Source organism: Mobula birostris, chromosome 29 (assembly GCF_030028105.1).
Source record: "Mobula birostris isolate sMobBir1 chromosome 29, sMobBir1.hap1, whole genome shotgun sequence".
NCBI lineage: Eukaryota > Metazoa > Chordata > Chondrichthyes > Myliobatiformes > Myliobatidae > Mobula > Mobula birostris.
Window position 1 is genome coordinate 6,780,715 of NC_092398.1, and position 19,711 is coordinate 6,800,425.

General features: G+C 46.0%; 1 protein-coding gene across 2 annotated transcripts in view; it reads right to left on the reverse strand.

The window, feature by feature from the left end:
* Nucleotides 1–19,711, reverse strand: part of LOC140190076 (discoidin, CUB and LCCL domain-containing protein 1) — a 195,242-nt gene that overhangs the window by 40,955 nt on the left and 134,576 nt on the right. For both annotated transcript variants that reach the window (XM_072246541.1, XM_072246542.1), the window contains exons 4-6: nt 16,333–16,384; nt 5,522–5,594; nt 1,168–1,301 (exon numbers count right to left, since the gene is read on the reverse strand). In XM_072246541.1, coding sequence (XP_072102642.1) covers nt 1,168–1,301; nt 5,522–5,594; nt 16,333–16,384 — 259 coding nt within the window. The remainder of the gene's footprint in view (nt 1–1,167; nt 1,302–5,521; nt 5,595–16,332; nt 16,385–19,711) is intronic.

The window sequence follows — 19,711 nt, forward strand, 5'->3', positions numbered from 1 at the left end:
AGAAAATAGCCCTTTCATTTCTTCTACCAAAGTGCATGACCACACACTTCCCGACACTGTATTCCATCTGCCACTTCCCTGTCCATTCTCCTAATCCAAGTCCTTCTGCAGCCTCTCTACTTCCTCAAAACCTTCAATCCCATCATCCAAGTCATTGACATATAACATAAAAGGAATCGGTCCCAACACAGACCCGTGTGGGACACCTCCAGTCACCGGCAGACAGCCAGAAAAGGATCCTTTTATCCCACTCTTTGCCTCCTGCCAATCAGCCACTGCTTTATCCATGACAGAATCTTTCCTGTAGTACCATGGGCTTATAGCTTATTAAACAGCCTCATGTATGGCACCTTGTCAAAGATCTTCTGAAAATCCATGTACACAACAATAACCGAATCTCCTTTGTCCTGCTTGTTATTTCTTCAAAGAATTCCAACTGATTTGCCCGGCAAGACTTTCCCTTGAGGAAACCAAGCTGACTACAGCCTATTTTATCATGTGCCTCTACGTACTCCCCATGGGTTTCCTCTGAGTGCTCTGGTCTCCTGCCACATTCTGTAGATGTACAATTTAGGATTAGTAAGTTGTGGGCATTTGCTGTTGACTCAGGAAGCGTGCCGATACCTGCACGCCACATCCTCGGGATTTGTTAGTTGTTTGCAAGTGATTCATTTGTTTCAACGTACATGGCACAAATAAAGTTAATCTTTATCTTAGCAACACACGCAAAGTGCTGGAGCAACTCGGCAGGCCAGGCAGCATCTATGGAAGAAAGCACAGTCGACGTTTCTGGCCGACGCTTCAGTCCTGCCGAAGGGTCTCAGCCCGAAACGTCGACTGCACTTTTTTTCCTCCCCCCAAAGATGCTGCCCGGCCTGCTGAGATCCTCCAGCATTTTGTGTGTGTCGTTTGGATCTCCAGCATCTGCAGATGGTCTCTGGTTTAATTTTTGTCTTTTTACGTTGGCGTCAGAATGTGTGGTGACACTTACGGTCTGGCCCCAGCAGATCCTCGGACAGCGTTGGTCATTGATGCAAATGTTCACTACATTTTGATGTGAATGTAATAAATAAGGCTTATCTTTCTCAATTTTAATCTTCACTACTACTTTCAGATGTCTGACAGGCAATTTTTTGCCTTTCTGAAGAGATTTAATTCTTTACTTACCTTCTGGTTATAATCCCATTTGCAGAAGCAGCTTCATACAGAGTGATGCCTTTCTTCAGCGTCACCGACACCTGGCCTCCCTGCTCATCTGCTATTGCTCCTGCGTGTACAGCCGCCTTGCACAGAACCGATGTCTACAGAGCAGAAAGTCAGTCAGAACCTACAAATTACTCAACAGAAATTATCAGCATTTTTTGAATTAAGTTTTCTCTGCTCTGGAATCTTCAGTATCAGTTTCAACTGGTGGCCTCCTGAATTATTCTAAAGATCAGCTTTATTGGTCACATGTAGATAGATAGATAGCTAGATAGATAGATAGATAGATAGGTAGATATACTTTATTGATCCCGAGGGAAATTGGGTTTCGTTACAGCCACATCAACCAAGAATAGAGCATAAATATAGCAATATAAAAACCACAAACAATCAAATAACAAAATGCAACCATGCCAGATGGAAATAAGTCCAGGACCAGCCTATTGGCTCAGGGTGTCTGATCCTCCACGGGAGGAGCTGCAAAGTTCGATGGCCACAGGCAGGAACAACCTCCCGTGACGCCCAGTGTTGTATCTCGGTGGAATATGGCCGGAGTCCAACAGTAAAAAGCTCAATATCCGGTCTACAAACACGTTCCTCGATCGTAATATGACCCGGATTGCACCATCCGTTGTTAACCAGAACAGCAAGCCCCCAACTCCTCTACGCTTACCGCTCTCAGTGCACTTCCAGTCAGCCCAAACGGTCTGGAAGCCGTCCATTGAAACATGCAGTAAAACGCGTCACTTGTTGCATTTTATTCTGTGTCGTGCATTTATTGTGGTAGCTATTCACGTGGGTGGGGTGTGGTAAAAGCGAAGGGTTCATGCTTTATCCTGGGAAGTTGCAGGAGTGTGTACTATCTACAAGATGCACTGCAACAACACACCAAAGTTGCTAAGGCAGCACCTTCCAGACCCACGACCACTACCATCTAGAAGGACGAGGACAGCGGATATCGGGGAACACCACCACTTGGAAATCCCCCTCCATGTCACTCACCATCCTGACTTGGAAACATATCGTTGCTACTTCATTGTCGCTGAGTCAAAATCATGGAATTCCCCTCCCTAACAGCACTGCGGGTGTACCTACACCTCAGGGACTGCAGCGGTTCAAGAAGGCAGCTCATCACCACCTTCTCAAGGGCGTCTAGGGATGGGCAATAAACGCTGGCTTAGCTGGTGACGCCCACATCCCGTAAATGAATAAATTAAAAAAGAGCTTTTAGAGCTGGGGAATGTCGGGCATTATATCTTTTGTTGATCACTTAACTTTGCTTAATTACATTTAAAATCACTTACTTCGCTTAAGTATGTTTAATACCTTTTTAGTTTCATAACATAGAATATAGAACATAGAAGAGTACAGCACAGGAACAGGCCATTCGGCCCACAATGTTGTGCTGAACCAGCTAAAAAGCAAATTTTAAAAAAACACCCGAACACTAATCCATCCTACTTACACCATGTCCACATCCCTCCATCTTCCTCACATCCATGTGCCTATCCAAACGTCTCTTAAAAGCCTCTAATGTATTTGTCTCTACCACCATACCAGGCAACACATTCCAGGCATCCACCACTCTCTGAGTAAAAAACTTACTCCTCACATCCCCTTTGAACCTGCCCGCTCTCACCTTCAATGCCTGCCCTCTGGTATTAGACATTTCAACCCTGAGAAACAGATACTCTCTCTCCACTCTACCTATGCCTCTAATCATCTTATTAACTTCTATCAGATCTCCTCTCAGCCATTCCAGAGAAAACAACCCAAGTTTATTCAGCCTGTCATGATGCCACATGCCCTCTAAACCAGGCAGCATCCTGGTAAGTCTCTTCTGCACCCTCTCTGAAGCCTCAACGTCCTTCCTGTAGTGGGGCGACCAGTTTCGTTTCAAGATTATATGTTTTGCTAGTTAGTTGCTAATAAAGGATTAAATACATTTCTTTGACTTTTTGGAAAATTATTATTGGATTGATCAGAAGGCAAGTCATATACAAGAAAACTCTCTGTGTGGTCACCAGCAGCAACATTGGCTTGTTTGCGTTGCCGCTACAGACACAGCGCGCAGATCGTACCGGGGGGCAGCCCACGAGCATTGCGAACATAGCATGCCCACAACTCACTAACCCGTGCGTCCTTGGAATTTGGGAGGAAACTGGAACCCCCGGAGAAAGCCCACAGGATTACGGACTCTTCACAGACATGGTCGGGAACTGAAACCTGGTCGGCCATCGCTGGCGCTGTAAAGCCTACGTGCTAACCACTATGTTACCGTGTCGCCCCATTCGGACAGCATTTCCAGTAATGAAAACCTTAAAAGTGCGTCATACTTTATCTGTGTAACTTGATCAGACTCTTCAGCAACTCATCCCTAGTCTCCTTCACTATTCCTTTGTTGCATTCTTTATATATTTGTCATTTATGGCTTTTTTTTATCTGTACACTGTACCACTGCCTCAAAACAAAAAGCTTAATGTCATATAAGTCAGCGATAATAAATCTTATTTTATGACATACCTGTGTATACATAGAGCACAAGTCCAATAGAAAAAGCCTGTGGTATGTATTGCAAATGACATTACATGTCATTTATTGTCAATAAACTCGACTTTGACTGGCCTATAATCCTGATTTATTAGAATCAGAATCAGATTTATTATTGCAAACTTATATGATATAAAACTTGTTGTTTTGTGGCAGCAGTACAGTGTAAAGACAAAAAAATGCTATAAATTCTAAAGTAAATAGTGCAAAGGAAGACTGAGGTAGAGTTGATTGGTACATAGACTTTTCAGAAATCTGATGGCAGAAGGGAAGAATCATCATCATTATTATGCACCATGTCATATGACATCATCATTATGCGCTGTGATATATGCTGTGGGTGATCATGGTCCCATGACCATGATTGTTCTTGGCATTTTTTTCTACAGAAATGGTTCGCCATTGCCTTCTTCTGGGCAGTGTCTTTACAAGACGGGTGACCCCATCCATTATCAATACTCTTCAGAGATTGTCCACCTGGTGTCAGTGGTGGCATAACCAGGATTTGTGATGTGCACCAGCTGCTCATATGACCAGCCGCCACCTGCTCCCATGGCTTCACGTGACCCTGATCGAGGGTGCTGAGCAGGTAATACACCTTGCGCAGGGGTGACCTGCAGGCTAGCAGAGGGAAGGAGCGCCTTACACCACCTTTGGTAGAGACGTATCTCGACTAAAGTTGGTCATTTAATGAGATGAGGATAAATCTTCACACAGCAGATTACAGATATTTCAAATTCTCCTCCCCAGAGTGCCACCAATTTGCAGCCACACTGTACATTCCAGGCTGGGTTTGGCAGAGGAGACTCAGGGAATATGCAGTTCTGACAAATGTCGACAAGGTCGAGAGTCAGCCACGATCTAATGAAATGGCAAAGGAGTCTACAACATGGAAGCTACTTCCTTTCTTCCTTTCCTGCTGAATAAACATAAAATTACAACCTCATCACCCAACACTCGCAGGCTGCTGGCTGCAACCTGGCTTTGCCCCTTCTCCTGTCAGTAGAAACGGTTGCACTGGGCTTAGTAGCTAGGCCACACGTGAAGGCCAGGAGCTGGACTTGGTTGTCAGAGGCTGTTTGAGACACATGCCATTGGGAGCATTTAATAGGGAGTGGGAGCTTTTCCCCATCACCACTCCCCGGCTATAACATTAGGAAGCTGTTTTCTATACGCTTGTCACAAATACCCGCATTCCCAATCTGATCTGCACCAAACACCTATGCAAACAGCTCGGCATAGTGTTTAATTGTCCACATCTGTCAAATCTCTTAAACCAGCGGTGCAAAATCAGAAATTAAGGCCAATTTAATTAAGCAGTAAATGGAATTTTGATTGCTGTTGATACCCAGATACACTAAGAAAACTTTGATGTTGCATAATAAACACAAGAGATTCTGCAGAAGCTGGAAATCCAGAGCAACACCCACAAAATGCTGGAGGAGCTCAGCAGGTCAGGCAGCATCTATGGAGAGGAATAAACAGTGGACGTTTCGGCCCGAGGTACTTCACCAGGAATGGAAAGGTAGGGCAAAGAAGCTAGACTAAGATGGTTGGGGAAGGGGGTGCAGGAGGGGAAGGAGTACAAGCTGGCAGGTGATAGGTGAAGCCAGGTAAGGGGGAAGGTAGATGGGTGGGGGAGGGGGGATGACGTGAGAAGCTGGGAGGGGATAAGAGAAAGAGATCAGGGATTGAAGAAGAAGTAATCTGATAGGGGAGGAGATTGGACCATGGAGTAAAGGTATCTTTATATTTGATTTATACTTACATCACGATAGCCCTCCTGGTGGTTTCCCCAGACATCGCCGCTAACACCTTTACAGCCTGCCGGACAATATTTGCTGTAACGAAAACAAGAAATAGTGACCACAAGACGTCAAGTCAAAATACAGTCTCGATCAATGTATCATTGTCAATAGTTCAGGTTTACTTGTCATTCATCCGTACATGAATACCCATGAATACAGCCAGACAAGAGAGCTTTATTCTGGGGCCAAGGAGCAAAACACAATACCAACAGTCACACACAGCACAAACCACATATAAGATATCAGCAAAATACAGTCACGTAGAAAATAGAGTCCATGATTCTGGGTCCAAGAATGTTGCAGAGATCTGCAAACACAATATGGTTTGTCTTCTGCTGAGTGAACACTAGGGGGCAGCACTGACTCCAGTTTGGATGCTGCGCCACACTGCCCCCGGTGGAGTGCACCGGCTCTGGTGCCTCTCTTCCGGCAGATTAAACAGGCGACAGACACTGCAGCTTGTGGCCCAGTCCTGGCTACGACCGGGGCCTCATAGCTCCCCCGCCACCCGCCAATAAATCAGTGAATCGGACTTGCAGCATCCCACATTAACAATGCCCAACAGGGTCTTGCGATCACAAGAAAGGCCACTCGTATGATCACTCGCTGTCAGACCGCCCACCGCCTTCACGCACTGACTCCTCTGCCGCCTCTCTGTCACAAGTAGCAGCAAAAGCCATCAAACGCTCCTCATATAGCAACACTTTTTATTCCTGGGATCATTTGCGTGAACCTCCTCTGGGCCATACCCAATGCCAGCACACCTTTTCCTAGATGCAATCAAGGAAGTTAGTTAACCCATAATAAGATCCAATGTAGAGGAATATCAAGGACATCAAATAGTTCATTATATTGATGTTGACTACCAGAATACAGATTAGGACCCTGAGACCCAGGTAATAAAAATTAAGATACTAAAGGGAACTGCCAGATATTCTCATCCTCTCACAACCTCATGAAAAGCATCTCATTATTTGTCTGTTTCACTATTTCTTTGGTGGGAAACTCCTGCTGAGAAGATTGTGGGACGGGGCGCAAGCCGATGTTGGACTCCATTTCACCGACCAAAGGTTCCGTCGTTCGCTGATTGAAGTGACGAGGCAGATTGAAGCATAGAGGCGAATCTGGAAGGTCAGCGCCGGCTGCCTGCCTTTTGATCACTGGTGGGATCGCTCTGCTATGGAGAGGGGAGACTGCCTTTTGATCACTGGTGGGATCGCTCTGCTACCAGAGAGGGGAAGATTGCCTTTTGATCACTGGGGGATCACTCTGCTATGGAGAGGAGAGACTGCCTTTTGATCACTGGTGGGATCGCTCTGCTACCAGAGAGGGGAAGATTGCCTTTTGATCACTGGGGGATCACTCTGCTATGGAGAGGAGAGACTGCCTTTTGATCACTGGGGGATCACTCTGCTGCCGGGGGTGGGGGAGTCTGCCGTTGTGCCCGGAGAATGATACTCGGGTTTTCTGTGTTATGGATATGGACTTGGACTACAGACTTTATTTTCAGTCTTATAGTTTTTTATAGTCTGTGTTTTTCGCCTGATCTTACTTGTTTTTTGTTTGTGGGGGAGGGGGATTTGGGGGTCAATGTGCCTGTCCCTTACTTGTTCGTTTTTTGTGCAGGGAGGTGGGTTTGAAGGTTTGATGATCGTGCTGCCACTCCTTTCTTTCTTGGTTTCGTGGCCATCTGGAGAGAAGAATTTCAGAGTTGTATACCTTGATAATAAATGAACCTTTGAATTGTTTAAACCTTTGATCTTGTGACTTATAGTGATTATTTTTATATCTTGCTCTGTACTTCTGCCACAAAACATCATAACATACATCAGTGATAATAAAACTAATTCTTCCCTCCCTCTCTATCCTTCCATTTTCACCACTTTTCCTCATTGCTGTACCTGAGCCAAGTGTAATATGTCACCATATATTACCTTGTGATTCATTTTTTTTGCAGGCATTTATAGGAAAGTAAAGAAATACAATAGAATTTATGAAAAATTATATGCATAACAAAGACCGGAAAAGAACCAATGTGAAAAGAAGACAAATAGTGCAAATAATCAAAGAGTAAATAAAAAGTCCTGAGAAAATGTCTCAGCCCAAAACGTTGGCTGTACTCCTTTCTGTAGATGCTGCCCGGCCTGCTGAGTTCCTTCAGTATTTTGTGTGTGTTGCTTGGATTTCCAGCATCTGCAGACTTTCTCTTGTTAGTAAATAAATAATACCGAGCTGATTTGATGGGCTGAATGGCCTACTTCTGCTCCTATATCTTATGGTCTTATGTAAAGTCCTTGAAATTGAGTCAATAGGTTGTGCGTGCGTGTGTGCGCGCGCGTGTGTGTGTGTGTGTGTGTGCCCGTGTCGAAGACATATAAAATATGATGGGCTAAGTGTAACTCACTGACTATAATCACGTCAGCTGATTTTGAGACTTACAGCTTATGACATCCTCGTCTGGTGGAACTGCTTCGCGATCTTCTGTCAATTTGACGCATGCAGTGCCGATCTGCACCCCTGCACCCAGAGGGACGTCCACCTCACTCCAACAAAAGTCCTCAGTCCCCGGGACGTGATCGTTTCCATCGCGGGACTGATTACAGACTTTGCATGTTTGAGGCAGGGCTGGTACGCTGTCAGTAAAGACATCACTCACACCTTCAAGCTCAACCCAAGAACAGAAAACATACTCCGCCTCCCGAGTATCCCTGCCGGCTTCTAACTGTGAAGGTGTTGCAATGTCTGATAAAAACATGACTGTTTAAGCTCAGGTCTCACCCTACCAGAAAATGAAACTCTGTAGCTCTGTACACTCTAGTCTCCCGCTGAAATATCCACCCAGCTGATGATTCAGTTGTTATTTATGTCTGTCTGTCTATTTAGTTGGATAGTTGAAGATTGAGTGTGAAACGGGCAGCTCTGGCTCTTCGAGCCACACCATCCAGCAATCCATTGACTTTAAAGGCATCTGTTAGTCTTGCGAGACCATGGATCTGCGCCTGGAAAGTCTTCACTCCCCAGGGCGCAGGCCTGGGCAAGGTTGTATGGAAGACCGGCAGTTGCCCATGCTGCAAGTCTCCCCTCTCCACGACACCGATGTTGTCCAAGGGAAGGGCATTAGGACCCATACAGCTTGGCACCGGTGTCGTCACAGAGCAATGTGTGGTTAAGTGCCTTGCTCAAGGACACAACACCTTCCTTCGGCTGGGGCTCGAACTCACAACCTTCATCTCGCTAGTCCGGTGCCTTAATCACTTGGCCACATGCCCACATGACTTAACCCTAGCCTAATCATGGGACAAATTACAATGACCAATTAACCTATTAACTGGCACGTCTTTGGACAGTAGGAGGAAACCAGAGCACCCGGAGGAAACCTACGCGCACACAGGAAGAATGTGCAGACTTCCTTACAGAGGACAGCAGAAGTGAATATTCCGGATTCCAACACCCTGAGTTGTAACAGTGCTGTGCTAACCATCACATCACTGTGGCTTCGGAAGTTTTATTGAACTGGGATAGAACCAGGCTATTTTTCCTACTGTACTTGCTGTCCTCCTGTAGATACGCAGGCTGTAAATTATGTGCAGCCCGTGTTTACCCTCAACAGCTGCAAGGTCAAAAGGGAAAAGGACAAAAACATTGCCAGAAATTTGAAATAAAACGGTGCCCTGCAGGTCAGATAATCCGCGCGGTCACCACCTCCTGCACCTGATAAAGTTGCCACTGAGTGTAGGTTCGTGGTCTTATTTATTAAGTCAGATATTTATTTATTCCGGCCCTCTGTGACTTGCCACCTAGCAATCCCCTAATCTAACCCTACTCTAATCACACTAAAATCGAGACGAGAAGGCTGTGACTAGCGGGGCACTGTCTACGCCACCCCGAGCTACCTGCCAGCCTAGTCATCATATGGGAGCCCAAGCACGGGAGGATGAACCCTGGGCGCCCTCGCAAGACTACGGTCAACACGCTCCTAGAAGACAGTGGCGCAGCTAATGTGGACAATAGACAATAGACAATAGGTGCAGGAGTAGGCCATTTGGCCCTTCGAGCCAGCACCGCCATTCACTGTGATCGTGGCTGATTATCCACAATCAGTATCCAGTTCCTGCCTTCTCCCCATAACCTTTGATTCCACTATCTTTAAGAGCTCTATCCATCTCTTTCTTGAAAGCATCCAGAGACTTGGCCTCCACTGCCTTCTGGGGCAGAGCATTCCACATATCCACCACTCTCTGGGTGAAAAAGTTTTTCCTCAACTCCGTTCTAAATGGCCTACCCCTCATTCTTAAACTGTGGCCTCTGGTTCTGGACTCACCCATCAGTGGGAACATGCTTCCTGCCTCCAGCGTGTCCAATCCCTTAATAATCTTATATGTTTCAATAAGATCCCCTCTCAGCCTTCTAGATGAACTGAACACACTGATGAGGGAGAGGGAGAAGTGGAGAGTCTGTCATCGTGCCCGCCGACGGCCCCATAGGCCTGTGTCGATGTAGTGGTGGTAGTAGTAGTAATCACAGGACAATTTACAATGAATAATTAATCTACCAACCAGCACGTCTATGGACCATGAAAGGAAACCGGAGCACCCGGAGGAAAAACAACAGCCTTGGGGAGAACGTACAAACCCCTTCCAGGCGGTGGCAGGGATTGAACCCGGGTCACTGGTTCTGGAAAGCGTTTTGCTAACCACTACGCTACAGCGCCGACCGTCCAATTCAGGGCTTGACGTGTTGTGCGTTCAGAGATGCTCTTCTGCACACCACTGTTGTAACGCGCCTGGTTATTTGAGTTACTGTTGCCTTCCTGTCAGCCTGAGCCAGCCTGGCCATTCTCCTCCGACCTCTCTCATTAACAAAGCTCTTTTGCCCACAGAACTGCTGCTCACCGGATGCTTTTTGTTTCTCGCACCATTCCCTGTAAACGCTAGAGCGGTTCCCAACCTCTTTTATTTCATCGACACTTACCATAAACTGAGGGGTCTGTGGGCCCCAGTCTGGGACCCCTCCTCTAGAGACTGAATTGAACAAAAATCCCAGGAGATCAGCAGTTTCTGAGATACTCAAGCCACCCCATCTGGAACCAACAAGCATTCCGCGGTCAATGACACTTGGATCAGATTTCTTCCCCGTTCTGGTGTTTGCCCTGAACAACATCTGAACCTCCTGGCCACGTCCGCATGCTCTTACGAACTGAATTGCTGCCACATGATTGGCTGATTAGATACTTGCAGTAATCAGCAGGTGTACAGCTGAACCGAAGAAAGGGGCCACTGAGTGCATTTTGGGGTCAGGAAGAGTTGACACGTCAGAGGCCGTGCAAGGAGAAACCGAGTTAACGCTTCAGGTGGAGGACCCTTTGTCATAGAACCAAAGAGTAATACAGCACAGATACAGATACAGGCCATTCGGCCCAAACAGACCATGCTGAGCACGATGCCCACCCATCTAGTCCCAATTTCCTGTCTTTAGCCGATAACTCTCCAAGTTCCACCCCTTCATGTAGCTAGCCAAGTGCTTCTTGAGTGATACTATTGTATCTGCTTCAGTCACCTCCTTTGGCACCTCATTCAATTTACAAATGTTAAGTTTAAAGAAAATTTATTATCAAAGTGCATGTGTGTCACTATATACAGCCCTGAGCTTCATTTTCTAATGGGCATTCTCAGTAAATACAAAGAAACTCAATAGAATCAATGAAGATCTGCGAAGTTTGTGAAGATCTAAAGTGTAGTGGAGGGTATATTGACTGGCTGCTTCACAGCCTGGTATGGAAACACCAATGCCCCTGAGTGGAAAATCCTACAAAAAGTAATGGATATAGAGTAGTACAGCACAGTACAGGCCCTTCGGCCCATATTGCTGTGCCGACCCTCAAACCCTGCCTCCCATATAACCCCCCACCTTAAATTCCTCCATATGCCTGCCTAGTAGTCTCTTAAACTTCACTAGTGTATCTGCCTCCACCACTGACTCAGGCAGTGCATTCCACGCACCAACCACTCTCTGAGTAAAAAACCTTCCTCTAATATCCCCTTTGAACTTCCCACCCCTTACCTTAAAGCCATGTCCTCTTGTATTGAGCAGTGGTGCCCTGGGGAAGAGGAGCTGGCTATCCACTCTATCTATTCTTCTTAATATCTTGTACACCTCTGTGGCGCAGTCCATCACAGGCAAAGCCCTCCCCACCACTGAGCTCATCTACACAAAGTGTCGTCGCAGGAAAGCAGCATCCATCATCAGGGACCCCCACCACTCAGGCCATTCTCTCTTCCTGCTGCTGCCATCAGGTAGAAGGTACAGGAGCCTGAAGACTCACACCACCAGGTTCAAGAACAGTTACTACTCCTCAACCATCAGATGCTTGAATAGAAGGGGGATAACTACCACAAAATCTCCTGGCTATTCTCTAACTACTGATCATTTAGCTGAGACCAGAACTGCTAGTTAACTTCCCCCTTTGTCTGCTCGGATAAATTGCCTTTGAAAAGTTAACTCCATTCCTGTATACGTGGGTGCTGGGTGGTTTGCTGAGCGTTTTCATGCATGTTAAAATCTCCTATGACTATCATAACATTGCCCTTTTGAGATACATTCCCGTTGTAATCTGTAGTCCACATCCCAGATATTGTTTGGAGGCCTGAAAATAACTACCATCAGGGTCTTTTTACCTTTGCAGTTTCTTAACTCAACCCACAAGGATTGAACATCTTCTGATCCTATGTCACATCTTTCTAATGACATGATGCCATTCTTTACCAGCAGAGCCACATCATCCCCTCTGCCTACCTTCCTATCCCTCCGATACAGTGTGTAGCCTTGGACATTCAGCTCCAAACTACAACCATCCTTCAGCCATGATCCTGTGATGACCACGACATCATACCTGACAATCCATAAAGTGCAACAAGATCATCCACCTTATTTCTTATACTCTATGCATTGAGATATAACACTTTGAGTATTGTATTTGCTACCCTTTTTGATTCTGCATCCCTAATTCACTGATACTCACCCTGGCGGCTGCAATTTAGTCCTATCATCTGCCTGCTCTTCCTGACAGTCTGACTCTATGCTACCTTTGCCTTTTTACCATTTGTCCTATCCTGAGTCCCTTCACTCCAGTTCCCATTCCCCTGCCAGATTAGTTAAAACCCTCCCCAACAGTTCTAATGGCGGGAGGAGAAGAAGGCAGCACGCCGCGTGTGCGCAGCTCTCCAGTGAAAATGATATCGTATCCGTTAAATAGGGGCCGTGGACAATTCCGATTTGATGGAGAATGGACGTGAAAGTACAGAGGAACATCTGGAGAAATTTCTGAAACGCCCGTTTGCTGCAGTCGTTACTGTGTGGTCATGAATCTTTCGGAGGGTAGACCTCAAAATCCCCGGCCTCGCCTGCTTTCGGTGACCGAGAAGGAGGTCGAATCGGTCGGACAGAGGTGGCGCTCAGTACTCGGTGTCGGAGAGCTGATCAGAGCTCGAAGTTTTCGGATGACTCAGAGTCGGATTGTGGTCGGCATGGCAGGGAGAGTTTTTCTTCCTTCTCCCGTCTGCGTGAGATGTGGGACATTTGAGAAACTTTGAACATTACTGTGCTCACGGACTTCTTCATCAAGTTATGGTATTGTTACACTGTTTGTAACTATGTTATAATTATGTGGTTTTGACAGTTTTTTCATTCTTGATTTGTCCTGTGTTTTGTGATATCACACCAGAGGAAATAATATATAATTTCTTAATGCATGCATTACTAAATGACAATAAAAGAGGACTGCGTGTCTTCATAATCATAACCTGCCCGCTAGAATATTGGTCCCCCTCGGGTTCAGGTGTGACCCGTCCCTTTTGTGCAGGTAATCGCTCCCCCTGAAAAGATCCCAATGATCCAAGAACCTGAAGCCCTGCCCCCTACACCAGCTTAGCCACGCATTTATCTGCCAGATCATCTGTTTCTACTCTCATTGGCATGTGGTACAGGCAACAATCCAGAAATTACTACCCTGGAGGTTCCGCTTCTCAGCTTTCTACCTAGCTCTCTAAATTCCCTCTTCAGGACCTCTTTGCTTTTCCTTCCTATGTCATTGGTACCAATATGTACAAAGACATCTGGCTGCTCTCCCTCCCCCTCCAAAATGCCATGGACATGATTTGAGACATCCCTGACCCTGGCACCTGGGAGGCAACATACCATCCGAGTGTCCCATTCATGTCGACAGAATCTCCTGCCTGTTCCTCTGACTATTGAGCATTTAGCCAAAATCAGAACCGTTAGTTAATTTCTCCCTTTCCCTGTTCGGAAAAGTGGCCTTTAAAAAGCTAACTCCATTCCTCTTCACGCAGGGGCTGAGTGGTTTGCCAAACATTTTCATCATTTTCCAGCATCTGCAGTTTTTGATTTTTATTTAATGAGTTCAAGACATGCCTTTGGACTTCTGTACAATTATTTACACCTAGTACTTTATTTGTGAAATTTGACAGAACGGAGATAAATGCTTTGGAATTTTGGATGGCTGGATTTTATTTGCTTGCAGCACACGTGACGAGCGCAAACATTTCTGATGAGAGGTCACAAGTGCAAACCGCTAAATAACGATTGGATTTTATGGATTACAGCTTGCGTACAATTGTGCAAAATTGGTCCTAGCAATTCCACAACCCATTTTACACCCCCCCCCCCAACAATTTATTTTCTTTACTGGCTTCAAACCAAGCTTACTCAGCCTTTTTCGATAGCAACGTGAAAAATTATTAATTAACTCATGCACAGAACTGGTTTAAACCAGGACCACTGTGCACACGCAGCTCTTTTTGTTCAATGTTGGAGGAGATTTCAGTTGACTTAGGGAACTGATATAAATGGCAATGTGTTGGAATGCCATTAGACATAGAATCAGAATCAAGTTCAACGTCACTGGCATCTGTCACGCGGCAGCAGTACAATGCAATACATAATAATAGGAAAAACATGAATTACAGTAAGTATGTAGTTAAATTAAATAAGTAGTGCAAAAATAGAAATTAAAAAATAGTGAGGTAGTGTTCATGGGTTCAATGTCCTTTCGGAAATTGGATGGCAGAGGGGAAGAAGCTGTTCCTGAATCGTTGAGTGTGTGTCTTCAGGCTCCTGTACCTCCTTCCTGACAGTAGCAATGAGAAGAGGGCATGTCCTGGGTGATGGGGGTCCTTAATGATGGACACCATCTTTCTGAGGCATCGCTCCTTGAAGATGTCCTGGATACCACAGAAGCTAGTGCCCATGATGGAGTTAAATTTACAACTCCCTGCAGCTTATTTCGATCCTGCGCAATACATTCCCCAGACGGTGATGCTGCCAGTTACAATGCTCTCCACATTACATCTGTAGACATTTTCAAGTGTTTTTTGCAGGCATTCCAAATCCCTTCAAACTCCTAATGAAATATAGCTTCTGTCGTGCCTTCTTTGGAGCTGCATTGATATGGAGGGTCCAGGTTAGAACCTATGAGATATTGACACCTAGGAACACAAGGAGTGAATCAAAGGTCTCACTAACCCGGGTTGCTGGTACTGTAAAGAGTTGTGCTAACCACTACCTTACTGCGTTGCCTGTAGATTCATCGATCATGCAGCAGGGGAGAGAAGCCTGCCTATTACACCTTCAGAAAGAGAATTCCTTAGTGGATCTTCTACACTTTCCTCAAAGCCATCCAAACTTCCTTACATTAGCAACACCAGTGCTGTTAATCAGACCCTAATTATGATACTGTGGAATAATAATTAGAATAACCAGGTACCAATTAGAATAATAAGATGAATAATAAGATAATCAGAGCCTGATTATAATACTGTGGAATAATAATTAGTATAATCAGACTAATTAACTATTTTTGCCCTCTTTTTGTACTACTTACTGAATTTAATTTTTTATAGATATTATTATAAATGAGAGGCATTGATCATGTGGATAATCAGAGGCTTTTTTCCCAGGGCTGAAATGGCCAGCGCGAGAGGGCACAGTTTTAGTGTGCTTGGAAGTAGGTACAGAGGAGATGTCAGGGGTATGTTTTTTTATGCAGAGAGTGGTGAGTGCGTGGAATGGGCTGCCGGTGACGGTGGTGGAGGTGGAAGTGATAGGGTCTTTTAAGAGGCTCCTGGATAGGTACATGGAGCTTAGAAAAATAGAGGGCTATGGGTAAGGGTAACCCTAGGTAATTTCTAAAGTAAGTACATGTTTGGCACAGCACTGTGGGCCGAAGGGCCTACATTGTGCTGTAGGTTTTCTATATTTCCAATTTAGAGTATTTTTTTTTACAGATTGCACTGTACTGCTGCTACAAAACAACAAATATAGGGAAGCTGCCCTTTGCGTGTGTCGCTTTGGATTTCCAGCATCTGCAGACCCTCGTGGTTAAAATTTCGTAACGTATGTCACTCATAATAAACCTGACTCTGTTGGATTCCAAGTTGCTTGAACGTCACCGGCACTTCGGCAGGGAGGCCAGAAAAAGATCAACTTGGCAAAGGGAATATTCCTGAAAGAGGAATTCTGGCTGACCCGCTTTCCTGTCACTAGACGTCATCCCGTGGAATCCCACAGCAAGCCCTTTCTTGACAGCTGCCTGTTCGCAACAGCAGAACTGTCTCGCTCCTCTCCAGGGCACACTTCCGTTTTGCTAAGTCAACATGTGTGTAATGACTCTGCTTTCACATCGGCACAGAACTTTGGATCAAGCCTCAGTTTAACGTGAACTGCAAATAAGAACAAGGTCACAGAGATTCCAACTTACGTGAAAGACTGCTGAGAATAATGGATTCCTTTATCCAAACAGGAAATCATATCTGCATAAAACAGAGCATTAAAACGTTAGAGGATTGAACTCGCTGATGCACACAGACCACTGCAACCTAACCCCCAATGGATAATCCACACACTATTATTCTGGCAACTGCCAAACTTCTTACTATCAGTGCTGTAATTGGCAATTGGTACAACAATATATTGAGCACGATCAATCAGTTCCAATAAAGCCATCATTCTTTAACTTGTTCATTCGGTGGTGAGGAAGACAAGTGCAATGTTATTCATTTTGAGAGGACCAGAATATAAAAGCTAGGATGTGAAACTAGGCTTATAAGGCATTGGTCAGATCGTACTTGCAGTGTTATTACCAGTTTTGGGCCCCATATCTGAGAAGGGATGTGCTGCAATTGGAGAGGGGTCATGAGAACATTCCCTGCAATGGAAAGGTTAACCTATGAGGAGCACTTAATGGCTCTGGGCCTGTACTCGCTGGGGTTTAGAAGAATGACGAGAGGTATCTCATTGAAACTTATCGAGTATTAAAAGGAACATGGGAAAATCCCGACGAAGGGCCTCGGCCTGAAACGTCGACTGTTTACTCTTTTCCGTAGATGCTGCCTGGCCTGCCGAGTTCCTCCAGCATTTTGTGCGTGTTGCTTTGAAATAATGAACGGCTTGGATGGAGTGGATGCGGAGAGGACGATCCCCATAGTTTGGGGGTCTGGGTAGTGGAGGGCACAGCCACAGAACACTAGGATGTTCCTTTCGAACAGTTATGAAAGGAACGTCTTTAGCCTGAGGGTGGTGAATCTGTGGAATTCATTGCCACAGAAGGCTGTGGAAACCAGGTCTTTGGGTATATTTAAAGCGGAGGATGATAGGTACTTGATTAGTAAGGGTGTCAAAGGTTAAAAGGAGAAGGCAGGAGAATGGGGTTGAGAGGGAAAATAGATCAGCCATGACAGAATGGCGGAGAAGTCCCAGTGGTTCACATGGCCTAATCCTGCTCATATGTCTTATAGCTTTATGATATCATGTGCCTCTCGAAGAGTTTCTTAAACGTCCCTAACATATCTGCCTCTACCACCATCCCCAGCAGGTCATTCCATGCACTCACCACTCTCCGTGTAAAAAAATTGCCTGTGACAAGCCCTCTAAACTTTCCTCCAATCAGCTTAAAATTATGCCCCCTGGCATTAGCCATTTCTGCCCCGGAGTAAAGTCTCCATATGTCTACTCAATCAATACTTGTTATCATCTGGTACACCTCTATCAAGTCACCTCTCACCTTCCTTCGTTCCAAACAGAAAAACTCACTCAACCCCTCCTCATGAGACACGCTCTCTAATCCAGGCAGCACCCTGGTAAATCTCCTCTGCACCCTCTCTAGATTTTCCACATCTTTCCTATAATGGAGTGACCAGAAGTGAACTCAATACTCCTGGTGTGGTCAAACCAGGGTTTCATAGAGCTTCATACTTTATTGTCGCCAAACAATTGATACTAGAGCCTACAGCGATATTTGATTCTGCACTTCCCACTCCCTGGATTACAAATCAATAGTAAATATTAAAAATTTAAATTATAAATCATAAATAGAAAATAGAAAAGGGAAAGTAAGGTAGTGCAAAAAAACCGAGAGGCAGGTCCGGATATTTGGAGGGCACGGCCCAGATCCGGGTCAGGATCCGTTCAGCAGTCTTTATCACAGTTGGAAAGAAGCTGTTCCCAAATCTGGCCGTACGAGTCTTCAAGCTCCTGAGCCTTCTCCCGGAGGGAAGAGGGACGAAAAGTGTGTTGGCTGGGTGGGTCGTGTCCTTGATTATCCTGGCAGCACTGCTCCGTCAGCGTGCAGTGTAAAGTGAGTCCAAGGACGGAAGATTGGTTTGTGTGATGTGCTGTGCCGTGTTCATGATCTTCTGCAGCTTCTTCTGGTCTTGGACAGGACAACTTCCATACCAGGTTGTGACGCACCCCGGGAGAATGCTGCAACATTACCTCATGGCTCTTGAACTCAAGCTCCTAACCAACGAAAGCCAATACACCATGCACCTTCTTAACCACCTGACATGGTAGTGTAGTGGTTCGCACAACGCTCTACAGTACCAGTGACCTGGGTTCAATCTCTGCTGCAGCCCGTAAGGAGGTGGTATGTTCTCCCCGTAACCTCGTGGGGTTTCCTCCAGGTGCTCCCGTTTCCTCCCACAGTCCGATGACGTACAGGTTAGTAGTTTAATTGGTCGTTGTAAATTGTCTCATGATTAGGGCAGGTTTAAATCAGGGGATTGCTGGGTGGTGTGGCTCAAAGGGCCGGAAGGGCCAAATCCACGCAGTATCTCAATAAATAAATATCAGTATTGATCTATTTGATCAATTCCTATGAAGTCATCGGTCCTTTACATGTAGGTGTGGACTAAAAGTTGGACGTGAAAAGGTACATCCCGAACATGTTTCACACCAGTTACCTGGGGGAAAGGTGTCATTAAAGCCAGTAGTTTTCTTTCAGCCAGTGAGCTTTTAAAGTTTTCAACCCGAGGAGCAGGTAGATATTTATAAAGGGATGTAACAGGAAAACGGGCCGAACAAATTTCCAGGCAGATCAAGCAATTGCCAATCCTGGAAGAAAGTGGAATTGCAACAGGGAGCACATAAACACCTCTGCCATTGATCTCGCCGGCTCCAACACCTCAGGGCATATTCAAAATCCGGACTCCAGCAACGACCATGGACACCTTCACAGCGATTGCGCAACCACCAACTGCGACGCCAGCCTTGAACTCCAGGCCGGGTCTTTACGGGCTGCTATTGTGACTCGAGTCTCCCCTTTCCCCACCAATACTCTGCAATGCCATCTCCTTCAGATCCCATCGTCAGCTCCTGGGCCCTCAGAGGCTCCATCTTCCTCTCACCCCAACTATCCCCTGTCCACTGACACCCCCAGCCTGCCCCCTCCCCCCTCTGATCCCAGCTCTCAAGATTCCAGCCTTGAACTCCAGGCCGGGTCTTTATGTGCTGCTATTGTGACTCCCGTCTCCCCTTCCTCCACCAATACTCTGCAATCCCATCTCTTTCAGATCCCATCGTCAGCTCCTGGGTCCTCAGAGGCTCCATCTTCCTCTCACCCCAACCCTCCCCTCTCCACTGACACCCCCAGCCTCCCCTCTCCCCCCTCTGATCCCAGCTCTCATCCGTGCCGGGTCTTTACCATCCCCTCCGACCTTCAACTGTCGGAGGCAGAACGCTCTGTCCTCAGTAAGGGCCTCATCTTTGTCCCCCTTCGCCCACACCTCAGCGAGTTCCGTGTTCGCCATGATGCGGAACTTTTCTTCCGCCGTCCCCGTCTCTGTCTCCGAGCCTACTTCTTC